Consider the following 26,949-nt stretch of genomic DNA (forward strand, 5'->3'; position numbering starts at 1 on the left):
CTTGCCCATAAAGCCAAAGGCTTAATTCCCTGGGATCTAAGTAAGACAGATGCACAAGGTGGTACATGCATCAGTAGTTCGTTTGCAGAAGCCAGAGACCCTGGCATGCTCATTCTCTCTATATATCTGTTTTTTATCTTTCTCTTACTCTCTCTCAAATAAATAAATATTTGTTTTCAAATGGCAGATAGTATTCTTCCAATATGTAAGAGGACATGTAAACCTGCTGACATACAATTTAAGGCTGAGTGCTTTGTCAAAGTTTGGAATGGACTTCTTGGTAAAATGTCATTTGACTATAATACAACTTCATGAAATTTTTTTAAAGAATAATTCTGCTGGCAGATTACCTGATGCCATGACAATATGCTCCCTTGTCCATTCAGTTATACCTTGGAAGGGCTTATCAGTCACAATAATCCAGCAGGCCTTTCCCTTAGACAAACTATAGGAAAAATTTAGCAGCCTACATCACAGTGATTATTGTTTGGCATGGATAATAGGTAGAAAATCCCCAAAGCACATTACTTACTATAGAATGGATATCATTGCCTTTGTTACAGTTAATGTTATTCAAATAAATTGCAAATTAAACTACTGTAATTTGGCTCTGATCAACAATATCCATCTCCATTATTTTTTCGTAAACTAATGTAACTGTTGGAAAACACTCCCGCACAGTGCAGACAAAAGAGAATTTTATTATTTTACCAAAGGAGTAGAAAAGACTTGTTTTAATGATCCTGCCAGAGGAATGTGCCAGGTGGTGACAGAACACAGAGAAAGAGGAAAACCTGCTTAAGCTACATAAGTATTTCAGGTTGGGAAAGAATTTCCTAGTGGCAAGAATAATAAAATTATTTCATAAAGTATATATTTTTTTCTAGGTAAAGAGAATCTTAAAGGTAAGATTAAGGATTTATTGCCTCACATATTCAAGTCCAGTTTTTTTCCCATTTCTTTAGAAATATAGGGGTAATTTGTAGTATCAAATTATCATGTTTAACTGCAAGAAAAATTTAATAAAGGTATGTAAAATCCATGCTGTACTTTTTAAAATTTTTTATTTATTTATTTTTTTGAGGTAGGGTCTCACTGTAACCCAGGCTGACCTGGAATTTACTATGTAGTCTGAAGGTGGCCCCAAACTCATGGCTATCCTTCTACCTCTACCTCCCAAATTCTGAGATTAAAGTCATGTGCCACCACACCTGGCTCATGCTTCATATTTCTTTATGGCTGTGATTGTTGCATGGGAAAATGTCTCTTGTTCAGGAAAAGTAAACAGTAAATAAAATATTTTCAGGAGAGGCCAATAGAGGACCACAACATCCCCTACTGTGACCAAAGGCCATTGCATAGAAAGAGCTCTTTAGTGACTCAAACAGGAGAGTACATCACACACACACACACACACACACACGGTTTCTTGAGAGGATTAAATATGGTTAGTTTCTATATAAAACTTGCTGGGATGACCCCAGTTCTATTTTTAATAGGATCACACGATCTCAAAAGGAACACACAGAGATGGATGATAATCAACAGATTTACAATGAATAAGAATAGCATAGGGTACATCAAAATTAATTGTTTTTCTCCTTAAAACTCCTCAAATGTTTATCATTTAATCCTACACATGGGTAATTGTTTCTAATGATGCCCCCTTGGTAAATAAATATGATTGCCCACAAATTCAGAAAACATTTTTTGAGCACTTACTGTTTTTAGAAGATGTGCTAGGGATATATTGTAAAGAATTATAAGGACTATTTAGTATGTGTTTTGAATAGTGAAATCCACCATATTCATTCCCTTTTCAAAACATCAGCTTGAAGACAAGAATATCCCTGCATGACATCAGGCAGTTCATATTCCTTCTGTAAGTTTTCCTTAGCTCTCCAGGTAGATGGTCACATTAATTAATAAAGGCCCTTCCTGCCCTAATACATTTGGTAGGTATTCTTTATATTTTTAATGTAAACATACCAGGGCCCTCAAATGTTTGTATGCATCCAAATTACCCAGGAACTTAGAATAAAGTCTGCTCCAGACTCTTGGGTCTTTTCTAGAAATTCTCAATTTGGTGGTAGGGGCCAGAAAGCTTACACACACACTGTCCAAAGGGAGACTCCAGGAACACGAAGGCATGCATTCAAGGAAATGTGACATGAAAGCTAAATTTCAGCGGAACAGGAGACATCTCTCAGACTTTCTGTATTAGCACACTAGCAGAGTAACTGATAAAGTAGGTAACAGTGAATGCTGATTGACTCAAAATTTTATTAAAAGTCTGCCCAACTCATTATATTAATTGATGTTAACAATTATTAGATTCTCTAAGCAAAGAAATGTATATCCTCTAAAGGAAGGAAGGAAGGTAGATTAAGTTGCTGAGAGGCTAGAAAGTGACAAGTACTTCGTAATGTTAGCATATTAACATCTACATAGTTTCTCTTCCTTATTGCTCTCCTCCCATTCTCAAAGCAAACCAGAAAATATAAATAAAATGTGCACTTAGATGCATTTTGCTAAGTGGTATAATAACAGAATGTTATTTTCATTCTGGACAAAAAAGACTAACTCCTCACATGAAAATGCTACAAAATCAAACTAGCACTTCAAGCCACAGCAGCTGTTTCTTGCACAACCTCTGCCAAATGTCAGAATTCCTCCCCAGGGTTTGTTTGTTCCACTGAGGGATCTGGGGGAGCATACCTCACTGCAAAGCTGGTGACATCAGTCTCTGTGTCTTTGAGTCTCCCATTTCTTCTCATTTCCCCTCATGTATATTAATACAGAGACTAGTTTTATTTTGTTCTTGAACAGTTAATCTTTGGCAGCCAACAGCCAGTAATAGCACTGCAGGTCAAATTTGTTGAAAACTACAGTGATGTGAAGTTGGAAAATATATAATGCTTAGTGAAAACTGCAAACTGCCTCCATGACAAGACCTCAAACTTCTCACCTGGACATTAAAGATTTATTTTCAATTAAAAATCTGAACTTAATGGGAGGAGGTCAGGAGGGGAGACTCAGACCACTACTTTTTCCAATGACCTTCTACTTGTTCCAATCATTCTTTCTCTATGGAAGAGCATCCCATGACCCTCTGAACTAAAAATCTATATTAGCTACTGTAGGAGTTGCAGGATGAGGAAAACTTCTGAAAAATTCCTCTAACTGAAGGCCAAATGGGATGAATGATTTCTCCTGGGATTAAAAGCGTGAGCCCTCATACATGGTGAGTCTTTCTTTTTAAGCACAGCAATAGATTCTGGGCTTTGGGCACTTGTGCTGACACAGGGAACGGGGTAGTATGGCCATGTTACTTATGCTTAGAAGAATTAAAAAGTGAAATTTCGCCCAAAGTTTTAATATTAGAGGGATTAATTATCAACAATTAATTCAGAAGTATCATAGATCTCTTTGATCATTAGAAAGTAAGATTTCCTGAAGCTAATTGTATCTGCTGACACAGGCCATAAAATTTGTGGCTGTCTCTGGTTTGTTTCGAATCCCTCTTCTCGTATCTATGTACACTTAGCAGCTGTAGTGAAATTCAGACCATATGGCCCTCATATAGGGTTCATGAGCTTGTCTTTTAAGAAATGCTAATGTGAAGTATTCTGGAATCATTATTTTGAAAACACTATTATAATTTAAAATTTATGAAATGGGAAATTGAACTAGCATTCAAGTTTTTTCAGATATGTAATTATTCAAAAACAGTTTAATGTAATTTTATTTACATTATAGATTTCATTATTTTGTTTCTGACACCTTTTAATTCTACATGTGACATTCCAATATTTTTTTGAATACTTAGGCCATTCTTCTTTGCTCCTTTGGATCCATTGTGCCCCTACAAATGGGCCTGAGGAATTGTGGCTCAGTCAATAAAGTGCTTGCTCTTCTAGTGCTAGGCAAGCAGAGCTGGAGGGTCACTGGAGCAAGTCAGCTTTCAAGAGCTTGTGGGAGTGACCCTGCTCAGTTAGGAGGAAAGCAATCTAGACGGACAAATGATTTCAACACTTGCCCTCAGAACACATACGCACACCTGCAGATGTATTTACTCACCCACCTGTACTCACCTATAAGCAAGCACACATGTATACATGCACATCTACCACACACACATTTATGTATGCCAAAATAAAGAAAATTACTGAATTTTCTCATTGCTATGGTCAAATGCCTGATAAGAAGCAACTCAACACAGTAAGAGTTTATTTGGTTTCAAGGTTTTAGTGGATAAAATCCATCATGTCCCAGAAGGCATAGTGGCAGGAGGTTGAGGTCACAGGTCAAATTAAACCCACAGACAGGAAGCAGCGAGAAGTCAGGAAGTGAGGTGGAATTACAAAACCTCAAAGCTTTCCTCCAGTGACCCACTTCCTCCAGCTGGGCTCTATGTCCTACAGGTTCTACAAGTTTCCAAAACAACCAACCAGCTAAAATCCAAGTGCTGAAACACATGAGACTATGGGGAACATTTTGCATTCAAACCACAAGAATTGTGTTGAATGAAAATGAACATATAATTCTCTTTCAGTGTATCTTTTAAATATGTAGTCATACCTCCGTGACTTTGTCTAGGTAATGTCAGGTATAGTAACTGATTTTTCTTATATTTATACATACAGAGTCTCCATTTATATGTATAGTTATGTAAATAAAAAGAAAGTATTGGCTAATTTATACCTGTTCTATTTTACCTTTATTTTCTGGCATTAAGCATGCATAGAAATAGTTACTTTTAACTCTGCAAGCATTCAGTGTATACTTCCCATATGTGTGTCATTGGGATTACTCTGAGGATGGGGTGAAATAGTTAAAATTCAACCCAAGAAATACTCACCAAAGAATGTCTACACTAGAATGTTCAGTATAAGATGATTTGTGCTTGAAATCCTAACAACAGCGTTTACAATGAGAAGTAGGAACTGACCATTAGATTAAACCAAATATCTGGAGTTCCTTCCTGAGAAGAATCCATGAACACTAGCAACAAAGTGAGGGGATCATGCCTCAGAGTTCTGAATGCAAATATTGATAAACCACATGTGCCCAAATATGGGACAACTTAAAACTCAGCTTAAACAATGGCAATAAACAATGACAAATCTTCAAATAAAATAGTAGCCCGTCAGTCCATGATAATATCAATGTTCTAATAAATGAGTGAATAGAGTGGAGAAAAAAAAACATTTTTATATAGCCAATTATAACTAATAGTAAAATAAATGATGAAATTAGTATTTGTTTCAGATAAGAAGCAAACTGATGTTAAAACTCATATGTGAAAGTGATGGTACAATGCTTACCTAGAGTTTGATTTCTAGTACCTTATAAACCAGGTGTCATGGCCCATTCTTAGAATCTCAGCTGTAAGGAGGTGGAGGCAGGGAGATATGAAAGTTAAGGTCATCTTTAATACATAGCATATTCAAGACCAGCCTGGCTACATAAAATCTGATCTCACAAAAATGTGATGAGGTAGAGGAAGTATTCACACACTCAATAAATGTGTGTGCTTTAGATATTTCCCATGCAAAAGAAAAATCATAATTTCATAGAGGAAAAACCTTCCATTGCTACCATCACCAAGCAATCAATGGACAAATCAACAGCATGTTCTTCCTGTAATTATTCTTTGAGGTGACACAACATGACATTGTTCCTCTGATTGTTTGCCAAATATTCATAATCAGAATATAATCATGAAGAAATATCACACAAACCTTAAATTAAGGGACTATCTATGGAACATAACGTGTATTCCTTGTAGACATCAGCTCAAAAAAGCAAAAACAGACCAAAAAACTGTTCATATGAAAGAAGGTTTAAGCAAAGCCTAAAGTTAGCAGATGATTTCATGTTTGATGGGCAAGAGCAAGAAGGAAAAGGGCACAGAGAAAGGGAATCAGTGAGTAAAACCTGTGGGAAATCTCATGGAAACATACTTTCTAGTTCTTTTATTTTGAAATATATCTATCGTACTTAAAGTATACGAACAAAATCACAGAGCAATAAGGCAAAAGAAAGAAATGAAAGAGGTATAAACAGGAAAATAAGTTAATTCAATACCAAGACATCAGGATTGAAGGCATAGTAATACCTGATTTACTATATATATATTACAAGTGATACCTTATAGTCATTGAACAAAAATGGCACGGCAATAGCACAAAAGTAGATTCATAGACCTGTTTAGAAGGCCCAGAAAGAAACCAACTCAGCTGCAGCTCTCTGATCCTTGACAGTGTAACAAAAGAATACATTGAAGAAAAGTTAACTTCTTTAACAACTGGTGCTCAGAAAACAATAAACAATATGTACAGGTAGGAATATGAAACTAGATACCTATCTCTAACCCTGTTTAAAAAATAAATTCAGAACACATCAAAGACCTTTAATGTAAGACTTGAAACTGAAAAGAATAGAATAAAAAAATATGGGAAGCACTTCAAGATACAGACACAGGCAAGGACTTTTTGCAAGGAACTCTAATAGCACAGGAAGCAATAACATTTAACCCAGTAGATTTTATCAAATTCAAAAGCTTCTGCACAGTGAAGGAAACATTTCTAAATTAAGAGACAGCTGACAGAATGAGGAAAAGCTTCACCAACTATTCTTGCAAATTAATATCCAGAATTTATAAAAAAAAAACTCAGAAAATTAGCCAAAAGAATAAGTAATCCACACGAAAATTGGCACATGTACTGGAAAGATAATTTTCAAAAGAAGAAATATAATGGATGCATGAAAACTGTTTAAGAACTTCAGACCTTCAGAAAATGCAAATCATAAGAACACTGAGATTCTATCTTGCCTCAGTCAGAATGGCTGTCATTAGGAATAGAGTAGTAAAAGGAAATCTTATATAATAATGGTGGAATTCAAATTAGTACAACTTTGAAAGTCAATTTGGAGTTTCTTCAATAAGTAAAAATAGAACTATCACATAACTCAGCTATAACACCACTTGTGTATATGTCTGAAAGGATTCTACATCAACATGTAACAGAGGTGCTTGCTTATTCTGCACTAATCACAATACCCATGCCAATAAACCAGCATAGGTGCTACTCTACAAATGAACGGATAAAGATTGTGTGTGTGTGTGTGTGTGTGTGTGTGTGTGTGTGTGTGTGTGTGTGTGTTTCGCAGGAAAATGTATGGAACTGATGATAATTTTTTTTAAAAAAGGAAACTCAAGTATTATTTTTTTTAAAAAAAGCAAGCACATAAAAAGGCATAAAAGTAGTAACTGAAATGGCTAATAAGGAAAATGAGGAGAACCAGGAAGAAGCGATGATAACTAAGGATAAAAGACAGATACATATGCTAAAAATAAGTTGTATACCTGAATGAATATTTCATAATGAGACAAATTAGCTTATGTAATTAATCAAGTTCATTGAGTCTCAAATTATACTAGTTAAGCATTGTGATGACCTTCATCATTTCAAAAATATCCTATTATTTAGAAAAAATAGTAAAACAGTATTGTAGTATCTAATTCATATGATATCAAATTTCCTTGTCATATTTACTTATCCTCAGAACTTATCTCCTGTACTCCCTGTTTGTTATTTGCATCATTTTCAGGAATCAGAAATCAGAGAGTGTAAAACTGATGAAAGCAATATCCACCTTTCCCAGTCCAGCCCCAGCTAAGCCAGCTACAACTGATGCATGGGTTAGAGTGTTCCTCCCCTCCTCTTCCTTTCCCCTCAACTCTTTCTCCTTCCCTCTTATTTTGCAGCCTAAAAATAAATGTGTGTTAACATGTGTTGGTAATTTTGTTAACTCTTCTAAAATAATGATTTGCCAGCAAATGAAAACAGAAAGTTTCATGCCTCTATGTCCCCAGTGTATTTTTGGCTAGTAAAACTGTTGTCATGGCACTGCAGCACGATTAAATGTTTGATTTGAATGCAGAGAAACTCTCTGTAGTGAATACAAACAAACAATTCTTTACCCTTAGTAGGATTCCTTAATTTTTTTTTATGCTAAAACTAATGTCCTTTTACTACCCAACTAAAATTAAGAGTGCAGCATATGTGTTTTGAAATGGCTTATCAGATATTCTTAAAAGTATAACATAGGCTGGGCGTGGTGGCATATGCCTATAATCCTAGCACCTGGGAGGATGAAAAGTTTAAGGTCAGACTCTTTCAGTTGGCACATTCCAGGCCAGAGTACATGAGACTGCTCAATAAACAAACAAACAAACAAAAAAAGAAAGTTCCAGTCTATGATGAAATTAACCCTGATATATATAGCAAATGCTTAATTTTAAGGGATTTAAACTTTTTTTTCATTTTATTCTTTTGAAATATTTCATAAAAATGTAAGAATAAGTTTTATTAAAAATAAAATAAATGGGAATGAGAAAAATAACAGATTTAGTTGCTTAAAGCTAAAGTGCTTCTAAATGATAATCTACTAAGCTTTCATACATGCCTAAAACATCTTCACTTTTAATAATGATCATTTTACAGGGGAGGTCTTATTTAGTTATGTTTTTACTAGGGAACGGTGACTTCATGGTACTAGCCAGTGACATTTCTTATAATGTACTCACTTATATCCTGCTAAATCTGATGTTTTAACAATAATAACACTATAGGAATCTTGAACTCTCTTTAAGCATCATGTCCTTGTGGGCTGGTCTCATGGTATTGACATTAAAATGTAAACTTTTGCTAAAGTGAGTGAATAGAAAAGCAGGAGTAGACATGTGTGATGTTTTCCAACTTGACAAAATTTAGAATCATCATGGAAACACATCTCTGGGCATGTCTTTGATTGGTTTTCTATGTTAGTTTAGTTGAGATGAAAATACTCACCCTAAGTGTGAGGGGCACCATCCCAGGGGCTGGGTTGGGGGCCTAGAGTGAGTCCAGAGGAGAACTGAGCACCAGTTCAGTTCAGTACTCATGACTGTTTGCTTCTTGACTGTGGGAGCAATATGACGATTGCTTTTTGTCCATGCTGCCATTCCTACTCTGTCATGCTGGTCTGTAAACTAACACAAGATCTTTCCCACTTGCTTAGTCAGGCATTTGTTGCAGCAATAGGAAATGTAACTTTTATTAGTTTGTTGGAAATTTTCAAGTCAAATGTCTACTTAGAAGGGTTTTTCAGTAACAAAAGTCTTGTAAAAAACTACAGGGAGCTAGAATGCATCAGTCACATAAAGACCAAAGCAAGAGGCTGCCAAATCATAGAAAGAAATGACTGGATAGTTGATGAGATGGGGAGTCAGAGCATGTTATTTTCAGAAGATGCTGATTTAAGAAAAAAAATACTCATTTATTTGAGAGAATGAGTGTGTCAGGGTCTCCTGCCTCTGCAGACTCCAGATCAATGATCCACTTAGGTGGGTACTGGGGAATTAAACAGAGGCCTTCCTTTAACCACTGAGTCATCACCACCGCCTGGATACTGATTTTTTAATACTATAGTTTTAATTTCTCTCATGTTCAAGATTGCAAATCCTTCTTGATTTTTATGATCCATATTCCCATGGTCCACTAACGTTCAGTATCTCCTGTGTGCAAGGTTGACTCTTCACTGGTCTGTAGGGTCTCCGTTTTGAAGTATTTCTCACTCCAACTCAAAGATACAACCATGGTCATTCTTTATACAGGCAACAGCATTAAAAAACAGTGAGAATTTCCTTTAAATTACTTTTAATCTTCTTATTTATTTATTCATTGGTGAGAGTATGTGTATGTGTGAGAGAAAGGGCATGCCAGGACCTCCAGCCACTACAAAGGAACTCAAGACACATGTGCCTCCTTGTGAATCTGGCTTATGTGGGTACTAGCAAGTTGAACCTGAGTACTTAGGCTTCACAGGTGCCTGAACTATATAATGTTGATTTAAAAATTCTAGCTGGGTGTGGAGGCACACGCCTTTAATCCCAGCACTTGGGAAGCAGAGGTAGGAGGATCACCAAGAGTTTGAGGCCACTCTGAAACTACATAGTTAATTCCAGATCATCCTGGAACAGAGTGAGACCCTACCTCGAAAAACCAAAATAGTAATAATAATAATAATTAATAAATAAATAAATAATAATTGCAGGGCTAAAGAGATGGCTTAACAGTTAAGGTGTTTGCTTGCAAAGCCAAAGGATCCAGGTTTGATTCCCAGGACCCACATAAGCCAGATTCACAGGGAGCTCACATATCTGGAGTTTGCTTACAGTGGCCGATGGCCCTGGTGCACCCATTTGCTCCCCCTTGCCTATTTCTCTCTCAAATAAATAAAAATAAAATATTTTTTAAATAAAAACAATGATTTTATTACTATTAATTATTCCAGAAATCCCCCACTACAACCAAAGGTACTCAAATCTAGCTGCCACCCTAAAGAAGAGAAACCCTACCTTGAAAAATTTTTGCACTTTAATTGTCATGTCACTATGATCTTGGAGAGATTCAAGATTATAAGTTTAAAAGCCAATAAATTCCTTTTGTAAAGACTGAACATGCATTGGTCAAGTAAATTAACAGGCTACATTTTTTTGTGTTTGTTTGTTTGTTTAGGGAAAACTCTACTGCTTCCTTCTGAAAGAAGGAATAAAGTTTATTTTTGTAGAAGTTAGTGTTATATCTTACAAAAATAAGAATGTGTTAGGGTGTGAAGACATAAATTAGTAACATGATCTAGAAGCTCACAAGGAAGGGTAGATACATTTAGTGTCTTTGTATTAAGAGTGGTCTGAGTGACACCAAAGGAACAGTTTTCTTTTCCAAATTAATCATAAAGGTTAAGCCATACTTTAGAATTTCTATAACATTGAGTCTTCCCCTGGCTAATGTAGTTGAGCATTTCAATGTAAAATTTTATCTAGAGTGGACTGAAGCTATTTTGCTGTTGAGGATACAGCTGTTAATGATTTAAAAAGTGGATATATCACTGGATAACAAGAAATAAAGAATGCTATTAATGCATATCACTTGGGTAATTAACAAACTGCCTCATTTGAGGCAGCGATTTGTTTAATGTTCCATATTTTGTGTCCTTTACTGGGCCATGGGATGATGTAATAATGGAGCATTAATATTCAGAGGTAATTTAAGTATGTACCATTCTACCAAGAGTGAAAAATATGATCTGACTAGTGATAATGATTCACTAGTGATAATGACAACATCCATTTGTCTTCTAACACTGTCTCTCTAAACTCACACTAGTAATCCTTTGTTTTCAGAAGCATTAGCTAGAATGGAGAGATAAACTGATCAATCAACATATTAATGGATGTAGATTTAGCTAGACGATAGATAATTTATAAAATAGTAGATAAGTTGTTGGTGTATCAAATGTCTAGAAAGATTGATGGATTGATAAATGACAGATGACAGATACACATACATATACGTGTGCACCCACACTATAGCACACATGAAATAGAACATAGAGTACAGAAATTCAGCACTGAATGGTGTAAGTTGAGCTTGGCAATGAAACCCTGGACATTTGAAGGCTAGGACTTTGCTCACATCTGATATTTTGCTCCAACTTGACTGCTATAATTTAATAATACTGTTTTGGAACTCAAGTTATTTTCTTTAAATGATTTTGCTTTGGATAACGGATAAATAATTCATCACAGACTTTATATGGTTTTAGGGTATTGTTTTATAAATACAAATTTTAAGTGACCTGTCAATTAAGGTGGTCAAATAACACAGCTAAAACTGGAATTTTAGTGGAGCTACTATTTGGTGAATGTAGAGTATACTTGCTCATTGCTATGGTTCTCTACATACTACACATCAGTAACAACTAATTTGTTGAGTCATTTATGTATAAATGTAAAGATTAATTTGCATCTAATTAGAGTTTGAATATTATTTCCAGAGAGATTAAATATAAGTTCTTGTTTTGCATCAAGTGGTGTAAGCTATATTCAAAGGTCATTTGCTCTACCTAAGCATATTTTTGCCATAGAATTACTGATAATAAACTACTTGTACTATTGCAGTCTTGTCTTCTTATTAATTCTCTCTCTTGGATACATAGGCACTCACCTATAATGCACACATTCACCACAAATACACACAGATACACTCTTGCTTTAACCTGACAGAACTTTTTTCTAACAGGTTAATGGTAATCGTACCATGTTTTCAAAGTTCATACCCTTAGTCTATCTTTGTAAGTCAAAACATTTGTCAACAGAATCATTCACAAATTTAATCTAATGACCCTCTTTCATACCAAAGTTCACACAAAGCAAATAAAGTTTAAAAAGTGCCCTGCAATGCTTTTGTTTTGCATTTTATTATACTCTAATCGACTATATGACAATGCTTTTAAGATGGTATTATGAAAATTTCCTCAAGTTATCATGTGAATTCAATAAAAAGTAATGGGTATGTCAAAAAAGATTCATTCACAGTAATTTGTAACATTTAACCCCAAGTGAAGGACAATTAATATTTTCAGTGTGATGTGTTTAGACAATACAAAATAAGAATTGTATGTTTTCCTTGCTGTTGAGACAGTACCTGATTATGCAAGCTATTCTGTATTCAAAATTGTTTTCTTTCTGTCCCAGTCTCCGAAGTGCTAGGTTACAGGTGTGCTACCACCATGCCTAGCATCAGCGTGAACTTCTGTGCTTGCAAAGTTTTGAACCCTTAGTACAAAAATTTCTAACCAAGTTTCATTTCTTCACAGATTTAAGAATTATTCATAGGGCTCTGTCTTAATCTTTCCTTTCTGTGATTCTAAAGAAATCCTGGTTCATATATTTGTTTTGATTAGAGATTCATTTACTCAACAGTTAGGTACTATGCTCATGATCTATTTTTCATTAATACAATTGACTACCTACCTCTTTATATAAAAAAATAAACTTATATCTTAAATCAAATCACTATAAACAGTACAAAGTTAGCAAAAATGGAATATGCTCAAAGCACTACTAAAATGATATTGACTCACCCCTGTTTACAACTTCCAACTGCAAGAAAATCACTCATCTCTCATTTCAAGTATTCTTTTTTTTTATTATTGTTTTGTTTTGATATAAAACCTTACGACATAGCCTTGGATAGCCTGTGTTCCATATACCACGTAGGCTTTAACAACATAGTATTTGGAGTGGAGAGATGGCTCAGCAGTTAAGGCACTTGCCACAAAGCCTAAGGCTTGGGTTTGATTCCCCAGTACCAACATAAATCCACATATACAAGATGGAGTTCATTTGCCATGGCTAGAGGCCTTGGTGTGCCCATTATCTCTCTCTCCCTCTCAAGTATATATATAAAATATTTTGAAAATCACAGTAATCTTCCTCTGCCTCCTCATTCTAAGGATCTTTAGTGTACCCTACCATGCAAAGACCTATGCATTTCCTTTCTCTATTGTTATTGACATCTGTCACTTCAAGTCTTTTCCAACTTTGTACCCTGCCTCAACTATGTCTATTAGTTAACATTTACTCAATTCTCCTAATTATTCTACTCACCAACTTACAGAACATTCCAGAAGTAGTGTGTGAGTTTTTCAAGGCTTTTTATATTTCTATACTGTTTAGGAATTGAACAAATCTATTCTGCCTGACATTTCACATATTCTAGATTGTAGTCCCACATTAGTTCCAGCATAGCTATTCCTTTTCTGATTAAAAAAAAAAATTAGGGCTGAAGAGATGATTTAGTGGTTATAGTGCTTGCCTATAAAGCCTAAGGACACAGGTTTCTTGATTCCCCAATACTCATATAAAGTCAGATGCACAAAGTAGTGCATGTTTCTTGAGTTAGGCTGGAGGCCTAGTCACACCCATTTCCTCACACTCACTTGCTCTCTCTCTCTGCCTCTCTTTCTCATAAATAAGTAAACGAATGTACAGACATGTATTAAAGAGTATACACCTTCATGAAATTGCTAAAGCCTTTCTCTCAGGAGACAGGAAAATACTCCTTATCAACATCTATCCAAACACAGTACAACATGTATGCTTACTTTCAACCAGGTTAGGCTGCAACAACTTGATCACTGACCTGGCTTTTTATTCAAAGCACATATCTGCATAGGATCCATAACACTTCCCACATATTTCTATCAACGGATGTGGCCGCTAGAACATAGCTCTTAGTATATACTAGGATGTTTCCGTTACCTTTGGTGAACTATTACCTACATAACTTGGGAACATTTATGGAAGGCAAACAGTAGTTTTTGGGTTTCAGTCATTACCCTTTCCTAAGATTCGGGATTTTTAGTGGAAGAAAATGCATTTTATTAAAGCACTTGTATGTCTCTTATGTTCATCAATGCAGCTCTTATTAACATTTAAATTGATATATGTTAAATTTATGTCATCTTAAATAAGCATCCTGAAGGATTTTTTTGTTTGTTTGTTTGCTTCTGTTTTTCAGGCTTCTTGAGTACAGGGGACCAGGCTGCGAAAGGAAACTATGGGCTTCTTGATCTCATACAGGCTTTAAGATGGACTAGTGAGAACATTGGATTCTTTGGTGGTGACCCCCTGAGAATCACTGTTTTTGGATCAGGCGCAGGGGGTTCGTGTGTCAATCTGCTGACTTTATCCCATTATTCTGAAGGTAACCGTTGGAGCAATTCAACCAAAGGTATTATGCAGGTTGCAAATTTTGACAATTTTGGTGTCTGCATGCCACCACCATCAGTTGTATGTGATGCTCTGTATATATATATATCTCTGTTCAAACTGTGAAGTCGAACTCAAGAACTGTTTAAAAATTGTTTCTTCAGTGTTTCCTTGCATGTTTAAATTTCCGTTGGATTCATTTCTCTGTCTCCTGTGGAGCTTGGTAAGGGTGCCCTTTCAAGCACACTTCAGAATACTTAGCATTATATTTTTTTCTTTCCATCAAAGGGTGATTTGGGGGAGAAATCAGGCAAAGACACTCAGTTCTGTCCTCTCTGCTTATTCAGTAATCAAAATCAACATTTTTTTTAAAACATGGGGATTGAATACAATCTGTTTTCAAGACAGTAGAGATTTTAAGCCCTTATTTCTACGAAACTAATGAGGCAGTCAAAATGTAGTTTGTCAAGAAACATTTGATTTCACTTACTGTTGAAGACGATACTAGATATTTGATTATTTTGCATGCAAGATCCAAAATTGTCAAAGCATTGAGGTCATCAATAGAGCTTTTTTATTGTCCAGAAACACATTTGATTTTGTGCTTTTTCTATTTCCAACTCAAAAAGTCATTTTCTTCCTAAAAGTCAGCAAAGCAGCATGGAACACTGAGTCTGCTTTAATACATGATTTTTTTTTTCTTATTTTCGTTTTTCTGGCTTTGACAACCTTTTCCCAAGGAGACTGCCCAGGCTCATCACACTGTGTGTCCTTCATGGACTCTATCTTACCATGTGTTCAGTCCCACATTCTAACTGCATTACTAACTCACAAGAACAGAAGGGCTTCATTGAAGAAGTCCTGGGAGGCAAATTGTTTCTCTGCCTTATTTATATGCCATAGAGAGGGAGATACACAAGATGCTTTAACATAGACATCTTGAATTTTCTCCTTCCCTCTTGCAATTTTATATATATGAAGAAGTTAAATATAAACTACCAAGTGGAACTCATTAAGAATTTTAAGTTGTAAGACCAAGTTCTATGGCAGAATGAGTGCCATATTGAGAATATTGATTTTTGTTATCAAAGATGCAATATCTGTTCTATTAGACAAAGACACATTTGGAATTCCAAGAGAATAGCTAGCCACTCAGACAACAATAAATGTATATATTTAGGGTACCATGTTTTATTATAGACTGAATTTATTAACATAGTTTACAAAGAATCTCATTATACCCTTAGGCTTGTGATTCAAGGTACACAATGATGCATGGGTGAACATTTTAATTTGCACAGAGCCTTTTTGGTCTATAAAGAAATGGTTTATTTTTAAGCTAAAGTCTAGGATTTTTTAATTAATGAAAATAGCTTCTTCTGCCCTTACCACTCTATGAGTGCTAATATTTAGGTAAGCTATCACTAAGCAACCTTTGTGGAATCCTTAGGGTCATTTGATCAAACCTGGGAACCAGAGCCAATTTCAACCAGTGTCAAAGTCATATTGTATAAAGCTGAAAGTCACTTTATCTGCACATTCATCAATTGACAATATAATAAACAATGGGAAGTCTTTTTACAGACAACAAAAAATGTAACATACACTTCAAGTAACTAAGTATTGGGCCAAAGATAGGAACTTATATTTGATCTAGTCTCAAACCCTTTTCCAAAATGAGTTGCAACCCCTACAGTAGGTCATGGCCTGCTCACATCCACAATTAGTATGTGTCAACCACACCTTACATATGCTTGACAAGCACTTTCACTTGTGACAAATGACTTTCCTACACCATCTCACTGGAATTTTTCAGAAAATATGTAACATGGCATGTGTTTTCAATAAAGCTTTTATGTTTGGTATATTTAATTTCAGGATCTTCCTGAAAAGAGGAAAAAAAAAACTATTATTTTAATACTACCAGTTTGTTTTAGCCAAAAAATTTTGAATTAGTAAAATATCTCTCTGTCCAATTGGTGACAAACAACTCATGCAATTGTTAAGTTGTCAGAGTTGGTATAATTAGCTCTGGTACATTCCGTGTTACCAAATTAAAAACACAATAATGCAGATATCAGAAATCCAGAGCAATTTCCCTCTGAGTATTTTTAGAATTATCCAGACATTACAGAAATTTTAATATACATGCATGTTTGGAGAAGAATGAAGCTTTACTTCCAATTCAATCATTATATTAGAACCTTTGAGAAAAATAATTCTTTTCTCATTAACACATATGAATAATTGAACATGTTTAAAAATAACTGAACACATAGATACATCTGGAGGTTTATACCAAAGGTAAACTTTAACATAAAATAATTTATCTTTTAAACAAGAATTCTAATCAGTAAAATGCCTTTGTAAACTTGAATGTCATGCAGCTGTTACCCAACTGAATATAAGGATATAATTTACAACTTCTAAATGCAATTAAATAACAAGCACCAAACCATGTATTCTGCATATTGTAATGAAATACAACAGTGTACAACCAATAGTGAGAAAAAGTTAAATCATGCCTTGCTAATTCCTCCTATTTATAGTTTTTCCTTGAACCTAGTGAAGACACTTTGAATGCTATACCTTCATCTGAAACATGAATATTAATCATAGTACATTTAGTATACCTGACATAAAGATCTGGAATAAATAAGTCTACAGTGATATTCTGTTTTGTGTAACTTTAGGGCAGTCCCCAGGGTATTAACGAATCTCAGAAATACTAGTTGCATGAGAACGCAACAATTCTTTTGCAAATAAAATACAGTTAAAGCAAACATACCTAATCATTTTAAACAAAGACAGATGCAGACAAATTGAGAGAATTAATGAAAATAGATGATCCAGAGTCTAGTTGGGTGTCAAGGCAGAGTGAAGTGGCTCCTTGTGGTTAGTGTTAATAAACATCTGTTTACCTGTTTGTTAAATATAGTATTCTGGAATTTTTTAAATATATTTTTTATTTTTATTTTTTTTATTTGAGAGCGACAGGCATAGAGAGAGAGAATGGGCACGCCAGGGCCTCCAGCCACTACAAACAAACTCCAGATGCATGCACCCCCTTGTGCATCTGGATAATTTGGGTCCTGGGGAATTGAGCCTCTAACCAGGGTTCTTAGGCTGCACAGGCAAGCACTTAATTGCTAAGCCATCTCTCCAGCCCGTATTCTGGCATTTTTAACACTAGTACTTCCAAGGTTTTCTTCCACTTCTTAGTGCCACTTGGAGCCTCTACAAAACTTATACCACTGATCCTTAAAGCAAGTGGCACTGAATTTATAAAAACTGACACTTTCCTCTCCGATTTACTCTACCCTGGGGATAATTTTGTATGCCTCCTGTTAGACAAAAAGAAAAGGAAAGAAAGAAAAGAAAAGAAAAGAAAAGAAAAGAAAAGAAAAGAAAAGAAAAGAAAAGAAAAGAAAAGAAAAGAAAAGAAAATGTCTCTTTCTTGAGATGTTGTTGGGTTTATATGTCTAAAATATCAGATGTTACTGTTTGTTCACATGCTCTTCAAAGATCATCTGAAATTCTTTATTAATTTTCCCATAGGTCTTTTTCAACGAGCAATAGCTCAAAGTGGAACAGCCCTTTCCAGCTGGGCTGTTAGTTTCCAGCCTGCAAAATATGCTAGAATGTTGGCCACCAAAGTTGGCTGCAATGTTTCAGATACAGTAGAGTTAGTGGAATGCCTCCAGAAGAAGCCTTACAAAGAACTTGTTGACCAAGATATTCAACCAGCTCGATACCACATAGCCTTTGGACCGGTGATTGATGGTGATGTCATCCCAGATGACCCGCAAATACTGATGGAGCAAGGAGAGTTTCTCAACTATGATATCATGCTAGGAGTTAACCAGGGGGAAGGGTTAAAATTTGTTGAAAATATTGTAGATAGTGATGATGGTATATCAGCTAGTGATTTTGACTTTGCTGTCTCCAATTTTGTTGATAATTTATATGGATATCCTGAAGGTAAAGATGTTTTGAGAGAAACCATTAAGTTCATGTATACCGACTGGGCTGACCGCCATAATCCTGAAACTAGAAGGAAGACATTGCTGGCTTTGTTTACAGACCATCAGTGGGTGGCACCAGCTGTGGCCACAGCAGACCTTCACTCAAACTTTGGCTCTCCAACATACTTCTATGCCTTTTACCACCATTGCCAAACGGATCAGGTTCCAGCTTGGGCTGATGCAGCTCATGGAGATGAGGTTCCCTACGTGCTGGGAATTCCAATGATTGGCCCTACAGAGTTATTTCCTTGCAATTTCTCAAAAAATGATGTCATGTTAAGTGCAGTCGTAATGACATACTGGACAAATTTTGCTAAAACTGGGTACGTACCTAAGAAATGAACTTCACTATGATTTCAGTTAAAAACTAGATTTTCTAAAACAAAAAATACATATATGTGCAAAATGGATTAATAATATTTTGTTTACTTGTTTGTTTTTTGGTAATGCATTGAACCCAGAGTTTTGAACATGGTAGAGCAGTTGCTCTAACACTATACTCTATTAATAGCTCAATATAATAGATAAGTAAAAAGAAGAGTAATTCTACATTTACTAATTCTATATTATAATGATCTTGCATTTTACAATTTTATTAAGGAACGTGTATGTCCCAATCTCATTGCTCAATAAATAAGCATTATTTTGGTTTCTGAATTACATAGAACTTACAATGAATGCTTTCTGGAAGTGAAATATATTTCATATTGGTTTCCACTTCATGATGCTGCATGTTCTTTGATACTTCCAACCACTTTTGAGATAGGCAACTCAGATACCATTAGTCCTGTTATATGCATAAGGTACTGGAGGAACTGAGCAGTTCAAGCAGACACTCATGCTGGGTAGGTCACACCTTGAGGTCTCACACTTTCAGGTGGTAGTTCTGCATCTTGAGTCCACCCTACCATGTCACACCTGTTAAATTGACTCTGGGAAAAAATAGTATCTATGTGGTAATGGAAATCATTTTAAAATTTAAAATGCAAGGTTTCATAGAGTAGATGATATCCCATCTTTAAATATGCTAAGAATAAGAATATATAATTTACAATCCTTAGATTATTACCCAGTTGAAAGTTTGCCAGTCAAAACTTAAATTTATAGATTGAGCCAAGCTGATGTCATAATCAACAACAACTGCTGAGGTACCATTTCATTAGACACTGTACTAGAATTATTATTATTTTATTTATTTATTTATTTTATTAGTTTTGTATTCAGCAGATGCAGGCAGTTTGGTACCATTATTAGGCTCATCTGTGACCTACCCCCTCCCCATTGGCCCCTCCTTGTTGAGGTATATGGGTTGTGCAATGTGGAGCTAGCCCACAGTTATTGGTATGATAAATGTCTCTGCATATCATGACCCAACATGTAGCTCTGACATTCTTTCTGCCCCTCTTCTGCAAGTTTTCCCTGAGCCATGTTGGTTTCATTTTTGGTCTGCTTCAGTGATGAGGTGATGGGGGCCTCTGAGGCTCTGGCTCTCTGATTTGGTAGGAGTTGATTTTTCTCTGTGTCGGTATCCTTCCCCCGTGTGCTGGTATCCAGTTCATCAGGAAAACAGCACCCTTGCTTGTTTCGACAATTTTCCTTAGTTTCAGCCAGGGCCCTTTTGAGGTATGATGGGGTGGCTCTCTCCTTACGATCTGCATCTATCTGAAAAAGAGAAGCAGATTCTCCAACGGAGAGTAAGTTAGCACCAGGACAAATGAGATAACCCTTACTTTTTTATTGAGAATTTAATAGGTGTAGGCCCTCTTGTAGTCCATGATTGATGGTAGCTTGATATTGGAGAGTGGGCTTATGTTTGGATATGGTTCTGACTTGTTTCCCAGCTCCAGCTATAAGTCCCTTACCACTGAGGGGATCAGTTAGCCAAATCAAGAGCAGTTGGGTCCCCACCATGGCTGTGTGCCACTATTGCACTTGTATGGGCATCACAACAGGTTATTTGCTGCTAAGTAGGTTAGACCATAAGTTGCTTGGACAGATATTGGTCATTTCCCCCAGTTGCCCATGTAGCACCTTCTGGCACTAGACATGCTGACTATCTGGGGACTGACTTTCTCATGGCTTTCAGGAATGCCATTCCATTTTAAGTGTCAGCGGCATATGGTGTCTTGAGCGTCTTACCACTAACCTTTGGTGGGTCATCGAGTACTCTGACAAAATCTGTCATTCTTTTAGGAAACCTTGTAGGTTTCTGTGATCAAAAGCTCATTGTGGATGATAGCCCCATGCTGGTACTGGGAGTCACAGGTCAGTGCCCACTAAGAAAATGAGGAAAAAGATAACTAATATACAAGAGTTAGAGAGAGAAGAGAGAGAGGGAGAGGGAGGGAGGGAAGATTGTACTAGAATTATTGACTAAGGAAAAGAGCATGTAATTCTAGTCTCATATTTTTTCCCCCTTTTCTAGTGACCCAAATCAACCAGTCCCTCAAGACACGAAATTCATCCATACCAAACCCAACCGCTTTGAAGAAGTAGCATGGACCAGATATTCCCAGAAAGACCAACTTTATCTCCATATTGGATTAAAACCACGAGTTAAAGAGCATTACAGAGCTAATAAGGTGAATCTGTGGTTGGAGCTGGTACCTCATCTGCATAATCTCAATGACATTTCTCAGTATACCTCTACAACAACTAAAGTGCCATCAACAGACATCACTCTCAGACCAACACGGAAAAATTCCATACCGGTCACATCGGCTTTTCCCACTGCCAAACAGGATGATCCCAAACAACAACCAAGTCCTTTCTCAGTGGACCAGAGGGACTACTCCACAGAGCTAAGTGTGACCATTGCCGTGGGAGCATCACTGCTGTTTCTGAACATCTTGGCCTTTGCTGCTCTGTACTACAAGAAGGATAAGAGGAGACATGATGTTCACAGGAGATGCAGCCCTCAGCGCACCACCACCAACGACCTGACACATGCCCAAGAAGAAGAGATCATGTCCCTCCAAATGAAGCACACTGACTTGGATCATGAATGTGAGTCCATCCATCCTCACGAGGTGGTTCTTCGGACCGCCTGTCCCCCAGATTACACCCTAGCTATGAGAAGATCACCTGATGATATCCCCTTAATGACACCCAACACCATTACGATGATACCCAACACGATACCAGGGATTCAGCCCTTACACACATTCAATACATTTACCGGAGGACAGAATAGTACTCTGCCCCATCCTCATCCCCATCCCCATTCACATTCAACAACCAGGGTATAGCCAGATAAGAGAAACAAACTATTTTTATTGACGGATTGCAGGAAAAGATTACTGAAGATTCCTTGGCTTTCAACCTACAAGACTCATTATTTAAATAAGGAGGAATATTATGTGAATAAACATATCAAGAACTTTGGGGGTTTTGAAAAAAATGAATTGTATATATATATATAAATATATATACACACAAAAAAATCAACTTTACAAACAAATTCTGATTGCTTGAGGCAATTGTTCTGAATGATACTTTTTCATTCACATTCAAGAATTAATTTTTTGAAGATTTAAGTTACATAATGGAATTAGGCATGTGGAGCACCCAACAGGAAAGAACTCTGTCAGAAACATGAAAAAAAAAAAAAAAAACACAAACAACCATGAATATGCACAAGGGACACCCCAATGGAATGTCAGATAATTTTCATCAGTTTTTATTTGGAGCCGTTTTATTGTGTAGAATAGACCATACTTACATGAGTACACAAAGCACCAATGCTGTTAATGGCCTTAGCAGAGGCTTATGCTGAATTTTGCCAGTAAAACAAAGAAGTTTAAAGACTGGCAGGTACAACATTATCACATAAGTGCTGTTGGTATAAAGTGTTGGGATCAAGGAAACTGGATATTTCTAGCACGATGTGCATGGTAATTTATATGCTTGGTGGCTGTGCTACTGATTAAGCCGTAATTAAAATTCTTCTCATCCCATTGGAGTTTTTCTTAGAAGCTTTCTCCATCAATTGGCAAAACCTAATGAAGATTTTAAGGGGCAAAAGTAATCACAATAAAATAATTCACAGTAGTTTCTATAATAGAGAGTATGAATTGTTAAAGGTCTTTGGAGAAACTATAGGTATAGCAGTGAATACTCACTGATATGAATCCCTGAAAAAAAAATCCTGTATTTTTAATGTTTTTTTCAATCCCAGCTGAATAATTTATAGAAATACAACTCAAATCAGACATGTGTTAGCAGATCTATAATTTGATGTGGTTTTTGTTACTGCTTATTCTGTTCTTTTTGGTAAGGTGAAGTATATTAAAGAGTTACTTGCAATAGTCTTATGATATGAGGATGCCCCAGTATTACGACTCTGATTACATATCTCAGTTAATTGATTTATTCACATTGCATGACAAAATGTTTACTGCAAATAATCCCTTATGAAATTATGTCCCCCTTCACATCACTTATCTTTTTCACTGAGGCTCTCTAGAATTTACTGATGCAATGTCAATAGAGTATGATGTCAATACAGAACCTAGGAGAGTTAACACCTGGAGGGTTTCAGTCTTTTACAGGAAAGTCTTCATCCCCCTGTTGTTTACCAGTAATATCAGTATATCACAGACCTTTCCAAATGTTTGTATATGTAATCAGATGTACATTTATATTAAAAAAGAGATGGACTTAAAGAGCACATCCTGATAAATAATTTCTCTCTTACCTGTACTATATTTCTATTAGACTAAAGTTATGTGATTTTTTTTTACATTTTTTCAGATGACTAGCAATTTTGATAGTTTGTAAGATAATGAAAAGAACTTTCTCTGACAAACTAACTGCAGTAACAGAAGCCTTTCTTTTCAGTTACTCTTTTTCAAGAATTGAAAGCTTATTATACAAAAGAAAACACTTGTATACTACTTGATGGAAACAACTTTGTACATCTCGGCCATGTCACTGGTCATTGCGTGAAATAAAGATACCTGGATAATGACTATTGGTCAAGTGCTAAGAGACATGATCTTTGCTCATTAAAGAGCTAAAATGTTTATTGCTGTTTTGTCTTTTTTTGAAAAACAAACACGAGAGAAACATGGCTGTCTCAAAGCGTTCTTTTTCTAGACCAGTTGTTTTTTTGAAGACATGCAACTCCTATAACAAAACTTAATGTATAATTAAAGGCAAGTCTCTTCTAAGGTGAAACTCTTGGAAATTTGGAGTTATGAATTTAGAAACCAACAAATCATGAAAACTATTAGCTTTGTATATTTGAAGCCCCTTAGGTGATGGTGTTATACATATGTGGCCACAGTGACTTTTACTTAAAAACATAGGTTCCAATACTGACTCCCCAGGGATAAGGTCTATTTGAAACAAATGTGAGATATTTCATGAAGTAAAATATCTCTATTCCTCATATGAGTGTGATAAAACTATCACTAAATAATAGATAAAATGGTATCCTTCTAAAATAATTTAAAAGTTCCAAGACACTGAGATAACATTAAAATAGTCTATTTGAGGAACTCATTTGCTTATAACTGCTTTCTCAATTATTTCATATTAGCAAAGTATAAATGTTAGCCCATAATTTCTAATAAAACCTCTATTATAGGTAAAGTCTTCAAAGTCCAGAAAGGTCCACTTGCAGTTCTTGACTAACATTGTCATGTTTCATGAACTGACAATGCAAGCCAAAAAAGAATTATATAGCATCAAAAATGTTGCTTAATCATAAAACTGTCTTTTCTTATATTGATTAAACAAAAGGTAAGACCTGTACAAAAAATAGGTGTGAGTAAATACTATTTTATTTGGCATGATGTTTTACTGAGGGTTTTACTTCTATCTACCTATGTACCTTTCACTAATATATCTTTGGCTTTATATTAATTTAGGGAAATAACTCAGCTCTTTTCTCTAACTTGAGGAAATATCACTTCTGTAAAAGATATAGCAAACAAATACTGTTGCTGTTCTCCAGTCATGTGGTAAAGTCTGTGAATGGCTGCTTGCTATGAGTTTATACTTACGGATCCAGCTTTTTGAATATAAAATTATGTCCCACTCTTAATTAAGAATTGTTTTTAAAGCTTAAACAATTTTTTTTAGATGGAAGTAAATTTTTGAATACTGTTACTCGATTTTAACTAATGTGTTTAAAATGTATTGATCTAGATGATAATTTCCTTTAGAAACAAAGCAAGTACTAAAATGCATATTTTGGTACTATTTATTAGTTCAAATTTTCTTGACTGAGCTTAAATGACAACCAAGCAGGGGGCTTAGAATTTTTACACATATCACGTCAAAATAGGGTTTATCACATAGGTTTGCTTCTATGTAAGATTTTTTTTTGCCAAATATTTATCAAAATATTCATGTTTTTTTCCTATGAGGTTCAAAATATTATAAGTGACAGATTTGGTATTTTGAAATTTTTTATTGAACATGTTGGCTGTGAATAAAATCTAGTTTACTACAAATATTTAATAAATTTCATCATTAGCATTCATTCAATTTGGAATATACTTTGCTACATCTTCACAAATATACAGTTTGGAGACTATCAGCTCAACATAGAAAATCTGAATATAGATTATTTCATTTATTTCAAATTTTAAAGTTGACTAAAACATTTTAATGAAGACCTATTTATTTGTGTCACTTGAAAACAGCAATAAATAAAAATATTCAAGCCCATGTAATAAAATGTCAAAAATCAATTGTTATGTAATATATATCTTTATCATAACAGTGATTTTACCTATTGGTATACTCTCAGTGAGACAAATATTAGTAACAAGAAAGGACACAAAGAAAGACAAATATGGTGCCGCTTTAAAGAAGTTAGTACATAGAAATTACTGGGATTCTTTTCTTTGGGGAGTTTCACTGAGATAGTTTTACAGGACCAAATGACGAAGAGAATTCCTAGGAAGCTGGCAAACATAATGGCAGTTTTCTGATGCTAGCTGGGAATTTTGTTTGCTTCTCTGTTATTGGCTCAAACCATTGTGTTTTTCCTTCACTTCCAGTAATCAGTCGTTATAAACTATTGTTTTATAATGTGAGGAAGAATGAGGTAATTTGGTTATACTTGTGAAAACATGCTCCCAAATAAATTCCATTAATGGACACTTCCCTGCTGAGATTTTGTTATCATTCATTTAATTATCTTGCCAAGAATTACTGTTACAACAATCACTTTAGCTTTCTGTCAATAAACTAAGGAAGTCTCCAATGCCTTATATCTCTCCGGCATGTGATATGTTAACATACACCTTTAGATTTTTATCAAGACTACATGTTTCCTACTATTGTGAAATATTTGGTAGACACTTTGGTGTTAAGTTGGCACTTTTCTAGACTTGTATCAGGCCAGAGGTTATCTCAGTTTGTTAGGGTTACGGAGAATAAAGACTAGAATTCTAACATGCAAAGATTAAATGCCTTTGCTTCCTGGAAATTTCTTTACAAAATACAGTGTTTTAAGTTTACAGATTCTGATAATTTGATTTAAAAAGTGACATGAATGACTATGTTGTTCATTATTAATAACATTTTATTTGGATTTTTGCAGTTAATTTGATTTTATATGTTATCAAATGGGTTCAGATGTCCCTTTGGAAAAACCTGGTAAATTTTGGAATATGATAATTATTTATGTATATAATTTGATGGAATTTAAGAAGAGATAATTAACTTTTTTTTAAAAATTTATTTGAGAGTGACAGACACAGAGAGATAGACAGACAGAGGGAGAGAGAGAGAATGGGCGCGCCAGGGCTTCCAGCCACTGCAAATGAACTCCAGACGCTTGCGCCCCCTTGTGCTTCTGGCTAACGTGGGACCTGGGGAACCGAGCCTTGAACCAGGGTCCATAGGCTTCACAGGCAAGTGCTTAACCACTAAGCAATTTCTCCAGCCCAATATTTAACTTTTTTAAAGTGGTATACTTACTTTGGAATCTGGCAGTTATTAGGAACAAACATAAATTAGAGTCATATCTAATTTTTCTAATCATATATGTATATATAAATATATACACACATATAAAATGTTTAGTAGGATACATGATTGATGGCCCTTTCAGATTCATATCCTTAAAAATGACATTTTATACCTTCCTAAGTATGTATGGATGTGAACATATTTAGTCCTCTATAAAATGTCAAGCCCAAGCATATTAGTTTTATAATAGAATACACCATAAACATTAAAGCTTCAAAGAATTTGTAAAAATTAAGTGCCATAATCTCAACCAGGATCATTGAATGTCATTTACAAACTTTATATATATACATATACATATATATATGTGTGTGTGTGTGTGTGTGT

The 26,949-nt window shown here is 35.3% G+C and overlaps 1 protein-coding gene across 7 annotated transcripts in view; it reads left to right on the top strand.

The window, feature by feature from the left end:
- Nucleotides 1–25,748, top strand: part of Nlgn1 (neuroligin 1) — a 917,175-nt gene extending 891,427 nt beyond the window's left edge. For all 7 annotated transcript variants that reach the window (XM_045130106.1, XM_045130101.1, XM_045130108.1 and 4 more), the window contains 3 exons: nt 14,418–14,630; nt 18,167–18,956; nt 21,059–25,748. In XM_045130106.1, coding sequence (XP_044986041.1) covers nt 14,418–14,630; nt 18,167–18,956; nt 21,059–21,881 — 1,826 coding nt within the window. In that variant the 3' untranslated portion in view covers nt 21,882–25,748. The remainder of the gene's footprint in view (nt 1–14,417; nt 14,631–18,166; nt 18,957–21,058) is intronic.
- The last annotated feature ends 1,201 nt before the right edge of the window (nt 25,749–26,949 follow it).

The sequence above is a fragment of the Jaculus jaculus genome, chromosome 11 (assembly GCF_020740685.1).
Source record: "Jaculus jaculus isolate mJacJac1 chromosome 11, mJacJac1.mat.Y.cur, whole genome shotgun sequence".
Taxonomy (NCBI): Eukaryota; Metazoa; Chordata; class Mammalia; order Rodentia; family Dipodidae; genus Jaculus; species Jaculus jaculus.